General features: G+C 30.4%; 1 protein-coding gene across 1 annotated transcript; it reads right to left on the minus strand.

The window, feature by feature from the left end:
- Window positions 1-4,951: 4,951 nt before the first annotated feature.
- LOC145597040 (uncharacterized) lies at window positions 4,952-7,433 on the minus strand. The gene is made up of 2 exons (XM_081653221.1): window positions 7,127-7,433; window positions 4,952-5,623 (listed from the first exon to the last, which is right to left on the minus strand). The coding sequence occupies exons 1-2, from the start codon at window positions 7,431-7,433 to the stop codon at window positions 5,010-5,012; spliced, it is 921 nt and encodes a 306-aa protein (XP_081509347.1). The 3' UTR covers window positions 4,952-5,009.
- Between the last annotated feature and the right edge of the window lie 5,759 nt (window positions 7,434-13,192).

A 13,192-nucleotide genomic window follows, 5' to 3' on the forward strand; every position in this document is an offset into this window, starting at 1 on the left:
CTATTTGTTACTTTCTATCTATCCTTTTAATAATTTTGTTTAATTATGCCTTTACAATACAACATGCTCTTAATTACTATAAAGTAAGAACTACTTTGGGGCTAAGGGCTAAGAGAATTAAGAAACTCTTAATCACTCTTATGCTGACTACAAGGATTTCTTTTTGGATCGCAGGGTGCATTTTATTTACATCTTTTTCATTTTATTGTATAAAATTACATAGCCTATTTGAAGTTATTTGATAATATTACAGCTAATATGAACATATATATAAGTTATAAATTGAACTTAAGAGCCCTTATTTTTTTTTTTATATATAAACTCATTAACCTTGACTTGAACTTAGTTTGATCTCTTGAATTAATTGGAAACAAAGTGAAAAAAGCTTAGGACAATTTCTCTTAACACTATTACAACACTCATCTCTATAATTAAACAAAGTCAAGTTATATTGTATTTCGTATTTTTGAATGATAAATATTATCTTTACTATTGATGAAAAGCAAATAATTTCAATTAAATATATATATTCAATCACTTAAAATAGGGTAAATGAGTTTATACTTCTTCCATTTCTTTTTACTTGCAACGTACGGAGTATCTTATAGGCACGCAGTTTTAGTAGATGATTAGTTAAGGTAAACGAGCGATTTTATCAAAAATAATTTTAACATAGAGCTTAGAGTAGGGTTAGGTACGTATCATGTGTAAAATTATTTTGAATAATTTATCCATTTACATAATATAATCTCGACTTCAAAACGCGTGTCACAAGGCTATGTTGCAAGTAGGGGTGATAATGAGACTGAGCTATTCGTGAACTATTCGAGCTCGATTCGGTCAAAGCTCGGTCAAAGCTCGATTCGTGGTGGCTCGACTCGGGTTTGAGCTCGGCTCGAGACCTTAACGAGCCAAGCTGAGTTATGCCAAGTTCGGCTCGAAAGTTCGTGAACAAGCTCGATTATTTTTTTTCATATAAAGAAATCATGTATATAAATATAAAATATTTATCAATAGATATTACACAATAATAAGTTAGTGTTTTCATTATTAAAAAAATAAACTTGTTGTAAAATAAAAAAAATAAATAATAAATAATAAAGAAGACAAGTAAACTAGGGATAAGAATAAATCAAGTTTGTTCGTCAACAGTTCGAGTTCGGCTCGGTCAACGCTTAGTCAAAGCTCGGCTCGGTCAAAGCTCGACTCTTAAAGGTTTGAACTCGGTTCGAGTTCGAACAAATTTAAACGATCACGAGCCGAGCTGACCATAGTTCGGGCTCGGCTCGCCCGATTAGCACCCCTAGTTGCAAGTAAAAAGATACAGAGGAAGTATAACAAATAGAATAAAGAATTAGTTAAAAAAATTTAGTTAGTAATTTAATTTAGTAAAAATAATTTCAATTAAGCAAAAATAAGGTGAGGAGAACAAAACTATTGATATTATTTTTATTGAGCCTTTTGTTGCAATATTTTAAGTTGAAGTAGACTTAATTTTACCTGCTAACATACACTTTTTTATTTATTTATTTATTTATTTATTTTTTTTTATTGAGCTTATATCTGTTTATAGCACAATCTTTTAAAATAAGTTGAAGAGAACATAATTTAAATTGAGACATTAGACTAAGGTAGTCCTTTTGGTGCCTATGGGCTAGTCAATTGCCCAAATTCAATTCATGCCAATCGGATTCATAGTAAAACCATGCTAACCAGTCTTAAAAAAACCATAAACATAACCCACAACTCAACACACACAGTGTCACACACTCACACTAAATTATGACCTAGTCAGACGAATCGGTCCAACCTAGTGTCATGGTCATCATCAAAATTGGGACCTCATCATTGAAAGCCTTAATAAGTTGTAATCTTTGAATCTTTGATGATTCTAGGTTGTATACGTGTGTAACTTATAGTATAAGTGGGTCACTTGACTCCATAATAGCCCTAAGAAAGAGACCTTCCATATATAAAACATAGTTCCATATACCCCATGAAAGCAAAGAGATCGGAATCGAAGCCAAACTTAAGTCAACGACAATAAGCAGAAATTGGAGATGGGCATGCCGCAAACATTGACACGGCAGCCGACATTTTATTCTTGCAATATTTCATACGCTTAAATGTTTTTCAAATTTAATCATAGATAATGAAACTCTTAATCTCGTTCATTACATGTGTAATATTTGGACTTTTTACTTATGATTTGATGCAATACGTACAACTAATTAATTAATACTTGAATAAAAAGGTAAGCAAAGAAGAAATAAATTAATAAAACAATGTGGTAAGAAACAAAATTGGCTAATTTGCTAAGTTTCATCATTTTAAGCATGAACTTTGTAGCCGATTTCCACGACTAGAACTCTTCGAAATGGAAGGGTCTTCACCTCGTACCCTTCACGTTAAAGATATGTGTAGAAGCTAGGTATCCAAGGTATGGTCTTGCTAAAACTACTCTTTGAAATAATTGATATAATAATTCTTTCGTTATTCTTTTGTTAACACGGATTTTTTTTTAAAATTTGTTTTTATCATTTTTGTCAACACACAAGTTCAGCCATTAATAACTCTATTTATAATAAAATAATAATTGAAATTACTCACTTTATATGTAAACATACATTGAAATGGTGAATAGTTTCATTTATTGTTGTGCAATAAACTAAGGGCCTGTTCATATTTACTGAATTGAGCTGAACTGAACTGAATATTTTATGAGAGAAGGAGATTAGGGGCTGAATTGAATAGAACTGATTGGAGCTGAACTGTACTAAACTGAACTGATTGGATCGGAGCTGAACTGAACTGAAATTAAGCTGAAGTGAATAGGCCCTAACAAAGACTTTTTCCAGTAATCAGTAAAGCCAATAAGACCATTGGTGTTATAGCTTAAAAAGAAAAAGAAAAAGACTAGTGCCCATACAAACATGATGTACCAAGTGAAGTAAAATAATTTAATTAAATTGAAATTATTTTTACATAAAGCATTAGTTTTAAGGTGAAGAGAATAATGTCTTATTTGCCTCCATAAAACACATGTCAAGAGACTATGTTAACTTTCATCGAGTTGAGATTACTATTCTATTATTAATTTATTATACTTGGATAATATGTAATCTTAAAGAAAATTTGATATTAATATGATCTATAATAATTGAATTGGACGTCTCATATAGTCTCATATAGGACAATATATACTTGTTGACGTTGTCACTAGACAACCAATTAGACAAAACTTGAATAACAATATGGGGTCAGTCAACTCTATACATTCAATTCAACTAGAATTTGCACCAACTAAAAACTTGGATATTGTGTGGGTAATGGAGTAATGGACGAATACTTAAAATCGAAATTTAGAATTTGACCAAATTCTTTTCAGATCAAAATTTCAACTAGTAGTCGTGGAAGCTATGAGAACACTTATAACATAACCTATTATCTTCTATCAAACCTCACTAGGGCTCTTTTGAGGTCGAATGTTTATTTTTCAGCAATACATGTCTCTCCCCTATAAAATCGAGTATGCTAATAATGGATTCGCTTGAAAGTCTTTTTCAATTTTTTGCTATTGCTCTCGTCCCGAGCGAAATGATTAAGTTCATTTGAATCATTCACCTTTTGCACTTAATTAATTTAGCATATCCTTTCACATTATAACTATCTACATATATTCATTTACTGACATTCTATAAGATTTATTTATTCACAATGTTTTTATGGTTCTTTTCTAGTACTTTTACTTTCTTAATTTCCGTATCTAGAGTCACTTTGCAATATATTTAGAACGGAGAAAGTATTAAGCTTCTTAAACGAAGTTAGAGTACCTTTATTGAAGCGAATAAAGGACCCACGACTATATAGTTTGTGTCTACCTTTCCCATTTTAGTAGTGCCCACTACTTTTTAAACTATATGTCCCTTTCTAAATTCTAAGTTCTAGACAAAGTATTTCTTATTAACTTTACTAAATACATGGTAATGTAATATATATATATATATATATATATATATATATATATATATATATATATATATATATATATATATATATATATATATATATATATACTTTGCTTAAATTACTAGTTGAACGCAGAAAGCCGCCAACTATCTTTTTACATAATAGTACTTCTAAGCTTACTTTTGGTAACAAAGTAAAGCAAACGATGTCATTTTGTTTCTTAATTAATTTATGCTTTTGATTGAATACGTCCAAATTAAGTTCACTTGGTTCTTTTTACATAGTACTACTACATTTAGATGCTTAACTTTTTCAATTTTTGCTCGTGTAACAATTTAAATCATTGCATGTGGATCCCTTAAACATAAACTTTATTTTGGTTATTAGCCGTGTTGTTTCCAAAAATTGATCATCTCCTTAGCTTTTTTTAGCCCTTTTTTGATCCATGGATTATGATTACAAATGCTAATGATGAAAAACAAGTTTTAAACACTATGGATCGCGATTGTTATATATTATATATACCATTTTCAAAAACTTTAGTAGCTAATTTTTGTTTTGTTTTTGTTTTTGCAACTTTTTCAGTTAAAATCCAAGCTTACGTCACAAATCCCTATAGATACTCACTAACTAACAAATTAAAAATACAATTATATATACGAAGTACTCGTACTATTTTTCAAACTGTGAATGTATGTATTTCCTAGTATATATGAGATTTGTTAAAGTAGGTGATGAGAAGAAAATATAAATAGCACAACTTTAAATTTATAGAGATTATTGTTATAAGTAGCATATTTTATCTTATCTCTAACTTTGAGATATTTGTCTGGGACAATGTGACAATTGATTTCGGATGGAGGGATCAACTTCTCTAAGATATATATGATCAACCTCCATTTGACAATCAAGAAAAAACAAACTTTGCTATACTTATAAGATACAAGCATAATACAAGAAAAAAAAAAAAAGCAAATTAACAAGAAATAAAGTTGCACTCTACTTGCTTAAGAGACATGCATAATGGTGATCACTATTCATCACTTTAGTGATGAACTTGAAAAAAACATGTGTTCATGTTCTTGTAAATCTTCAGGATTGAGGGTTTCCATCTTAATAGACGAAAAAGAGGGATGAGAAGCAAAGCTATGATCCTCTCCATAAGAAACCGATGATGATTCGGATACATTATAGCTAGGAGTTGCCTCATATTGTTGAGAATTATAATGAAAGTTTGGATGTTGTGCAAATGTTGATGCTTGATTATCTCCTTGAGGAGGAAAACCCGACGAAGCCATCATATAGTTGTAATTAGATGCTTGATGATGGTTTGGAAATGGATAATTAGCTACTTGATTAACAAACATTTGGTGGTTTTGTTGTTGTGGTGGTGGTGGTTGTTGAAGAGCCGAAGAGGATGACATGTAGAAACCCGAGTCACTTAACTTGCCTTGAACTCGTTCAGGGAAGTTTAACTTGGCCTTATTTCCTTTGAACTTAAGAGCAGCTTCATCATAGGCAAGAGCTGCAGCTTCAGCTGTGTCGAATGTTCCAAGCCACACGCGTGCTGCTTTCTTTGGATCGCGTATTTCTGCTGCCCATTTACCCCATGGCCTTTGTCTAACTCCTCTATAGTGTCTTTTCCTCACATCACCTTCATACATTAATACATATCGAAATTTTATGTAAGAAAATGCATGGTTTTATAGCTATTTATGTAACAAACCTATCAAAATAATTTATGAAATCATATGCTTATGTAAGGTGCATTTCTAATTGAATATTGTGATAGAGTATAAAACATATTCCTGGGCCTCAACCATCAGCTTGAGCTTTTGGTTGAGTTGGTCCTTTAACGAGGTTTTGGTTGAGATGGTCCTCTAACATATTGAACTATGTTATTAGGAAAGCCATTCATTAAAGAACCTAGCAAGCTAAGTATGAAGTATCTAAGACATTGAGATTTGACTATATTTAGGGAATGGACTGATGATTATTTGTCCAATTACACGCGTGCACACACACACACACGCAACTTATATTGCACCTTACACAAGTAGCTAGAACTAGATTGTGATCTAGTATAAGACATGTATAATTTCTGCTTCCAAGTTCAATGAATCATAATCCAATATCCTAGCTTATCATCATAATATAATGCAATTTCTGTAAATAGATTATACTAAACAATGATGAAAAAAGTGAAAGATAAAATCAATCTAAAATGGCGAACTAGGGCTATAATCAAGAGCATTATGAACTTTCTTATTAATGATATGAAAACATAAAAGGGGCAAGTATAATGCACTCATCTATAAAAAAATATAACCAAAATACTACTAATAATCATTAGGTACTTAGGTGCATGCATTGTACTCTACACTCCATAATAAGATCGATTTGTTTGTTTAAACAAATCGTTTGCGAGTAAAAGAGTACATATGGACGTATGGTGTACGTGCTTCAAGAAAACCTAAAAAACATTATATGTTTATAATAAGCGGAGTAGAACGCTATTGTAAAACAAAAAACATAAATGAATTATATATACGTACACCGGAAAGATTTAAGGTTACACGGAGCATTTGCATAAATGTTGCCTATCTCCTATCCCAAAAGGGCCACACTATCAACTCCAACACACACACACATACACAAAAAATACATTGCCAAATCACCAAATTAAAATACATGAATAAAAACATATTAAATGGCTTAAATTCTAAGTGTGAACAATTTGACTAGCTTGATGATTCGAAAGATAACAAGTTCATCTATAACACGGATCTTTGAATGTGAATATAGCAGATTTTGTTGAAACTAAAAATTGTATGTAGTGCCCTACAACACATATATACATACTTAAGTCCAACACCAACAACGGCACATATATATGTATATTATATAGTTTGCTTCCTTAAAAAATAGATAGTCCAATTCTAGCAATTAGTTAGTTTTAAGCACATGATAAACATAGTAATTAAGAGAGTTAGCTAGTTCTCATTAACCAAACAACCAATTATTTAATCTACTTGAGTGCAACGCCAAACATCATAATATAACACATGATAAATGTGTCGAAAACATGGTAATTAAGATGTCAATCAAGGTAATAATAATCAAGAAATAAAAAATTACTTAAGCTTTAATTAATTACCTTGATTAGCTTCAAGGGGCTGAAAATTAATATTGTGTGGTTGGTTAGCATGAAATATTTGAGTAGGAATAGCATGATCTTGATGAGCTTGAGAGGCGGTACTATTATTATTGCTAATGACTTGAGAAAGGGCTTGAACCATGGCAGACATGTCATGTTGAGATCGAGCCGAGTACACCGGGAAGTTAACAAGACTACCATCATCAACACCATGACTACCACTACCTTGACCATGGTGGTGTTGGTAATAATCGTAGTTATTGGTTTCAATATTATTGTAATTTTCATCGTTGTTGTTGGATGCCATAAGAGGCCTCTTTCCTTGCCTTGGACGGTCCACCTTGATCGAATAACTTCGCGATCACGGCTATGAATGGAATGGTGTATGTAAATATTGATCAATTGAGGTGAATTGTAATGAATAGAAGATAGAATTTGAAGATTTAAGTAGTAGAATAAAGAAGTGAGGAGCTTAGAATTGAAGATTGTTTAGGGTTTTTTTATTAAGCATGCTATGAAGAAATTTTGACTAGGGTGTGAACATTTTCTAGATACACGAAAGTCTTTAAAGTGACAGTGAGACAGTCTGCCTTTAGACTTTCTTGTCCACTATTTTTTTTGGGTTTGCATGAGTTAGGACTTGGAACCCTTTTATACCACCCAAAAAAATAAAAAATAATAAAAAATAAAATCCATTTTCTTTAACTTTACTCTAACTCTATTTTATAAATATATTTTTTGTGTTTTTAAAAAGTTGGTATAGTTAATATAAGTATATATGTTCTCATTTTATTGTCGTTCAGATTTGGACACATATATTAAGAGCAGAGTATAAGATAGTGTAGGTTTCTTTGTACGGTAGATAGTGATCATCTAGTGGAAGAATAAGAGCAGAAAATTTGATTAAGGTAGAAAGAGTTAGGCCCTGTTCTCTTCACCTTAAAAAAATAATATTATGTACAAATAATTTCAGTTCAATAAAATTAATTTCAGTTCAGTAAAAATAATTTCAGTTCAATAAAAATAAGTTTAGCTCAGTAAAATTAAGTTTTCTTAAAGAAAAATTATAATAGAAAATCAGTAAAAATAATTTCAGTTCAGCAAAAATAATTTTAGTTCAGTAAAAATAATTTCAGTTCAGCAAAATTAAGGTGAAGAGAACGTGGCTTTAGTAAAGGGTTTCACAACACACACATAAAAAAATAAAATAAAAAGAGAGCGAGTGAAAGTGAGATAATAGTGGTAAGAGTCCACATTACATGGTTGGATGAGGTAGGTGAGTTGAATTTTTCATTTAATTAAGGTACATAGAAAATTAATTGAGAATTGATCTGAAATTATACAAGACAAATATTTGAAAATGAAGGGAACGTGAATTGTAGTTTTGATGTACGAACTCTAAGGAAAGATGATCCAACCATCAGACCATCAATTAGTTATATAGCAATTAGCAAACATAAACAAAACCATTGATCATGTACCATCCCGGGCCCCAAATTGGTGTCATGTTGTTCTAGCTTCCCAGGCCACTTAAATTAATTTTGTCTCCATTCAAAAAAAAAAAAAAAATTAATTTTGTCTTAAAACAAATTTTAATTGAGAATTGAAGAACATATGAAATAAAGGGAATATTCTTTCAAAAAAGAAATAAAGGGAATAAATGTTAAACAACAAGAATGTCAAAGGTCAATTTATAACAAACATAAACGAAACCATCCAAAGCTATAAATAGTTAAAAAAATTATTCAAAATATATATAAGAAATAAAGATAAACTATTTACATGTGAGAATTCCAAGTGTTTTAACACATGCAAATAATGTACTCCCTCCGTCCCTAAATTACATTCCTCTTTCTAGTATTAATTCCTCACATAATAGAGAGAAAGAGGAATGTAATTTAGGGACGGAGGGAGTATGAATCATGTAACATAGTAATTGTAATTAGTTAACCAATGCTAAATGTCTAATATGACCAATTAATTATCTTATATTTGTTTTATTACTCCTATAGTATGATGGAAAATGAAGCAAAATGTACTTCGATTTATTACCTCATTAAATTAATTTGTTATTGAATACTCCTCCATTTTCTTAAATACTATGTTAGGGTTTTTACGAATTAAGGTTTTGATTGATTGATATGTTAGGGTTAATTTTTACATTTGTTAATGCACATCATATATAATTTAAATATATTAATTCTATTATAGAAAAAAATTTCAAAAAGTTAATATTAATTATGATAATATATTTCGGGACGAATGTAATAAGATCCTATCTACAAGGTTACAATGTATAAATCACAAAAGACGATCAAAAGAATGTGTTGAGTAATAAAATTCTAAACGTGGTGATCGATTAAAAAAACATAGGAAGTGCGTATTACATACATGCATCACCAAATCAAATAGTACGTATACTTAAATTTATAATGAGAACAGTTAGCTTTGGAACTTTGATTAGCGACGGTTGGGCTTTGAACAAACAAATGGTTCACACTTGTTTGTTTTAATAGTTCGTGTACATTCATAAGTCGCGTGACGGTGAATATGTATATGGCAGCATACTTAGGCCTATTCTCATCAGATTATTTTCACTTCAGTTCAGTTCAATTAAGTTCAGTTCCAATACGTTCGGTTTAGTTCAGTTCTTAATTTCCTTCTCTCATAAAATATTCAATTTAGTTCAACTCCAATAAGTTCAGTCAATCATAACAGGCTCTTAATCACTTATTGACCAAATGAGGACATTAATATCAGGTTATTATTTAATTCTAATCTCTAAAAACAATCTTATAATTCTAATTTCTAAAAACAATTTTTATGTGCATCAGGTGGTACAATATTTGTCATGTATGTATCTAATTTATTTTCAATCAACAAGATTAGTCTTTTTGTTGTTGATTATTAGTGTATCATTGTTTTGATTTTTTTTAAAATTTTATTTATTTATTTTATTTATTTTTTAATTTTTACTAACTCAATTAATAATTGTTGATTAATAATTTTTACTAACTCAATTAATTTTTTAATTTTTTTATTTATTTAGTGTATCAATATTTATTTTCTAAAAAGAATAAATAAAATGCTTGTATAAGGGCTTGAACCTGAGACTTTTTGTCCAAACTAAATGCATTACCACTATAACAAAGCTAATTTGATGTTATTATTGCATTAAAATTGTATTTAGCCTATAAATTTACACATTTACTTAAATAAAAAAAAATAAAAAAATAAAAATTTGGGGGGGCCGGTGCCACCCAGGCCCCTTCATAGATCCGCCAATGGATCAAGAGCTACAAAAGACATGCAGGTGAGATATCACTCCTAATACGTTACTTTAATCAACTAATTTTAGTTAATATTCATATAACAAGTTGCTACTTATTACGTACATGTATTGCTAATCCGATTGCAGGATATCGTGAGTGCAAATGTGCAATCAGATAGACAAAACCGTGTTATTATAAGTTGCTCTTGGGAAAAGTATATTAGGGAGTATTTTGCAATGATTATCATAAATTAAAAAAAAGGGAGAGTATGGCCTACACATTGAGTTACATAATTAACTAGCTACCTCAGCCAATTGAGTACTGAAGACTTGGAAGGAGTAAGACAAGACATTCTAATAATTAATATTTTCTCCGTCCCTTAATACAAAGCCTCTTTCTAACATTTATTACTCACATAATAAAGAGAAAGAGATATTGTATTAAGGGACGGAGGGAGTACTACTATTAATATTTTTATTTGAAGGAGATAAATAAAGCAAACAAAGCAACATTACAAGTTCGTATTATTACCAATTGAAAAAAATTTCATTTTGAATACGGAAATTCTCTGTTTTACATTTTTTTTTTCCATTTTCTTACGGTCTTTGATGTATGCTTTTCCGATTAATATACTTCCTCCATTAACTATTATATACAACATATGCTATAAATAGATGCTAACTATTATGTGCAACAAATGTTTTGTTTCCTTTTTAGGTAATCTTTTTTTTCTATCTCTCTCCAAATCACATGCAACCAACTTTTTCTCTCTCCATTTTACTCTCACAAACAAATTTTTCCTATGAGTCCGCAAACACCCTCTTTATTACAAATAATAGTCAATGGATGTAATGCAGTATTTAAACAAATGAACTAGTGTTTAGCCCGGGCGATGCCCCGGATCAATACATTAAAAATTAATATATTATACTTTTCATATATTATGTTTTATGTAGATGAAACTTTATTTTTAATATTTTGTATGTATATAATAGTGTTAAATATTTTTACTTTGGATTTAGTCTTAAAATAATTGTCATGTAAAAGTACAAAGAAAAACACTCTCATGGTCTACATCAAATATATTAAAGAAGAATAAGCTAACCATATTATTAGATAGCAAAATTGGTATGACTTAGTATTCATTTTTCAATGAACCAAAGTTCGATTCTTGACAAAAACATTTTTTTAAAATGACACGTGGCATTCACATTTCTAATTGGGTGATATGGCATGCTTTTGGTGGAAGAAAGGGGTGACACGTGGCGTGCATCCTTGATTAAGAACGCCTTTTAATATATAGTATAGATAAACTATTTTATTTTATAAATTACTCCGTAAACTATTAATTGAATCTAATAGTACCGCTAGAGTAATGTACACACAGTATATATTGAATATAATCAAAATTTTAAAATTAGCCATATATTCAAAATTTTAAAATTAGCGCCATGAATATTATTCATTTATGTTTAATTTTCCTAGAATGTCATTACTTAAATTGATTGGTAAGAAGATGATGCTAGAGGGCTAGATAGAGCTACCCAATTTTGGCACGAAAAGTGCGAGCAAATACATTATTTTAAATTAAAAAACCCTTGAATTTTAGGCTTATAACGAATTGGCTTGAAGCTCCACATACCAAACCCGACCTTATTAGTCAGCTTGAATGCCCCAACATGTTAGCTCGAACTATGTTCGACTCAACCCTTTGTTAACATTCAAAATATTAACTAATACTCATACCTGAATTAAGTATATAAACTTAAGCATAACTACACTACCGTATAATAAACGTTAAAAAGGCAAGGGATAATTAAGGCAGATGAGAGTGAGGTTAATTAGAGAAACCTCTAATGGTAAAGAGCATGAGATCAATAATGTAAGCTAAAACCCTCCAAATAAAAAGAAAAGTAAGCGAGTAATTTGAGATCAAGGCCATGTTTGGTAATTGGCTTTTTGATGGCTTTTTGGTTGGCTTTTGGCTTTTTTAGGTGGTCAAACAGCCAAAAAATGTGTTTTGTAATTGGCTTTTTAGTCAGCGAAAAAGCTGGCTTTTAAGCCAAAATGAAAAAGCTGCTTTGAGTAGCTTTTTTGTTGGCTTTTGGCTTGTTGGCCCACAAATTATCTAATAAACAGCCAACAATCAACAATTAATTTACCAAACACTTTTATAAACAGCCAGCTTAAACAGCCAATTTCAAAAGCCATTATAAACAGCCAAACATTCCAGCTGGTCAAACAAGCCAAGTGAACCAGCCAACAGCCAACCGCCAACAGCCATTTGCCAAACAAGGCCCAAGTTATGCAAAATGCATAAATCACTTCAATTGTAGGTATAGTTACAAAATGTGTAATTAATTGACAACTAATTTTGGATGCATGAAGCGAACATCTATTTAGGATTATAACACTTTCTTTTCTTACACTTTGGTATAATAATTTTAGAAGTAGGGAAACGGATTCAATAAGTGTTTCCATTTTTAATTGTTTGGTATGGAATAAAAGTAACAAATAATGTTTTTTAAGGGTAACAAAATCCCCCTATTTGCTACCCTTAACAAACTAGTGAAAACAAAATATGTTTCCTTGCTCACAATTTACTCCAATTGTTTCCATTCCACTAAAATACCAAACATATAGTAAATGTAACGTTTATTATTACTCTTTCCTCTATTTATTTGAACTCTTTCCGTTTCTTTAACAATGTTTATACCAAACATCCCTATTATTTCTTCTATTTTCAAATATCATGATTAAAAGTGAAGTTACCTGCTGCTAGTTGGCCGACCCT

The sequence above is a fragment of the Chenopodium album genome, chromosome 20, assembly GCF_948465745.1.
Source record: "Chenopodium album chromosome 20, dcCheAlbu1.1, whole genome shotgun sequence".
In the NCBI taxonomy this organism is placed as follows: domain Eukaryota; kingdom Viridiplantae; phylum Streptophyta; class Magnoliopsida; order Caryophyllales; family Amaranthaceae; genus Chenopodium; species Chenopodium album.

Excerpts from the sequence above, each read along its gene's own strand:
- LOC145597040 (XM_081653221.1), bottom strand. The coding sequence starts at position 7,433 with ATGGCATCCAACAACAACGATGAAAATTACAATAATATTGAAACCAAT. Across the intron at positions 5,624-7,126 it reads GCCCCTTGAAGCTAATCAAG|GTGATGTGAGGAAAAGACAC; the intron begins GTAATTAATTAA and ends TAATGTATGAAG.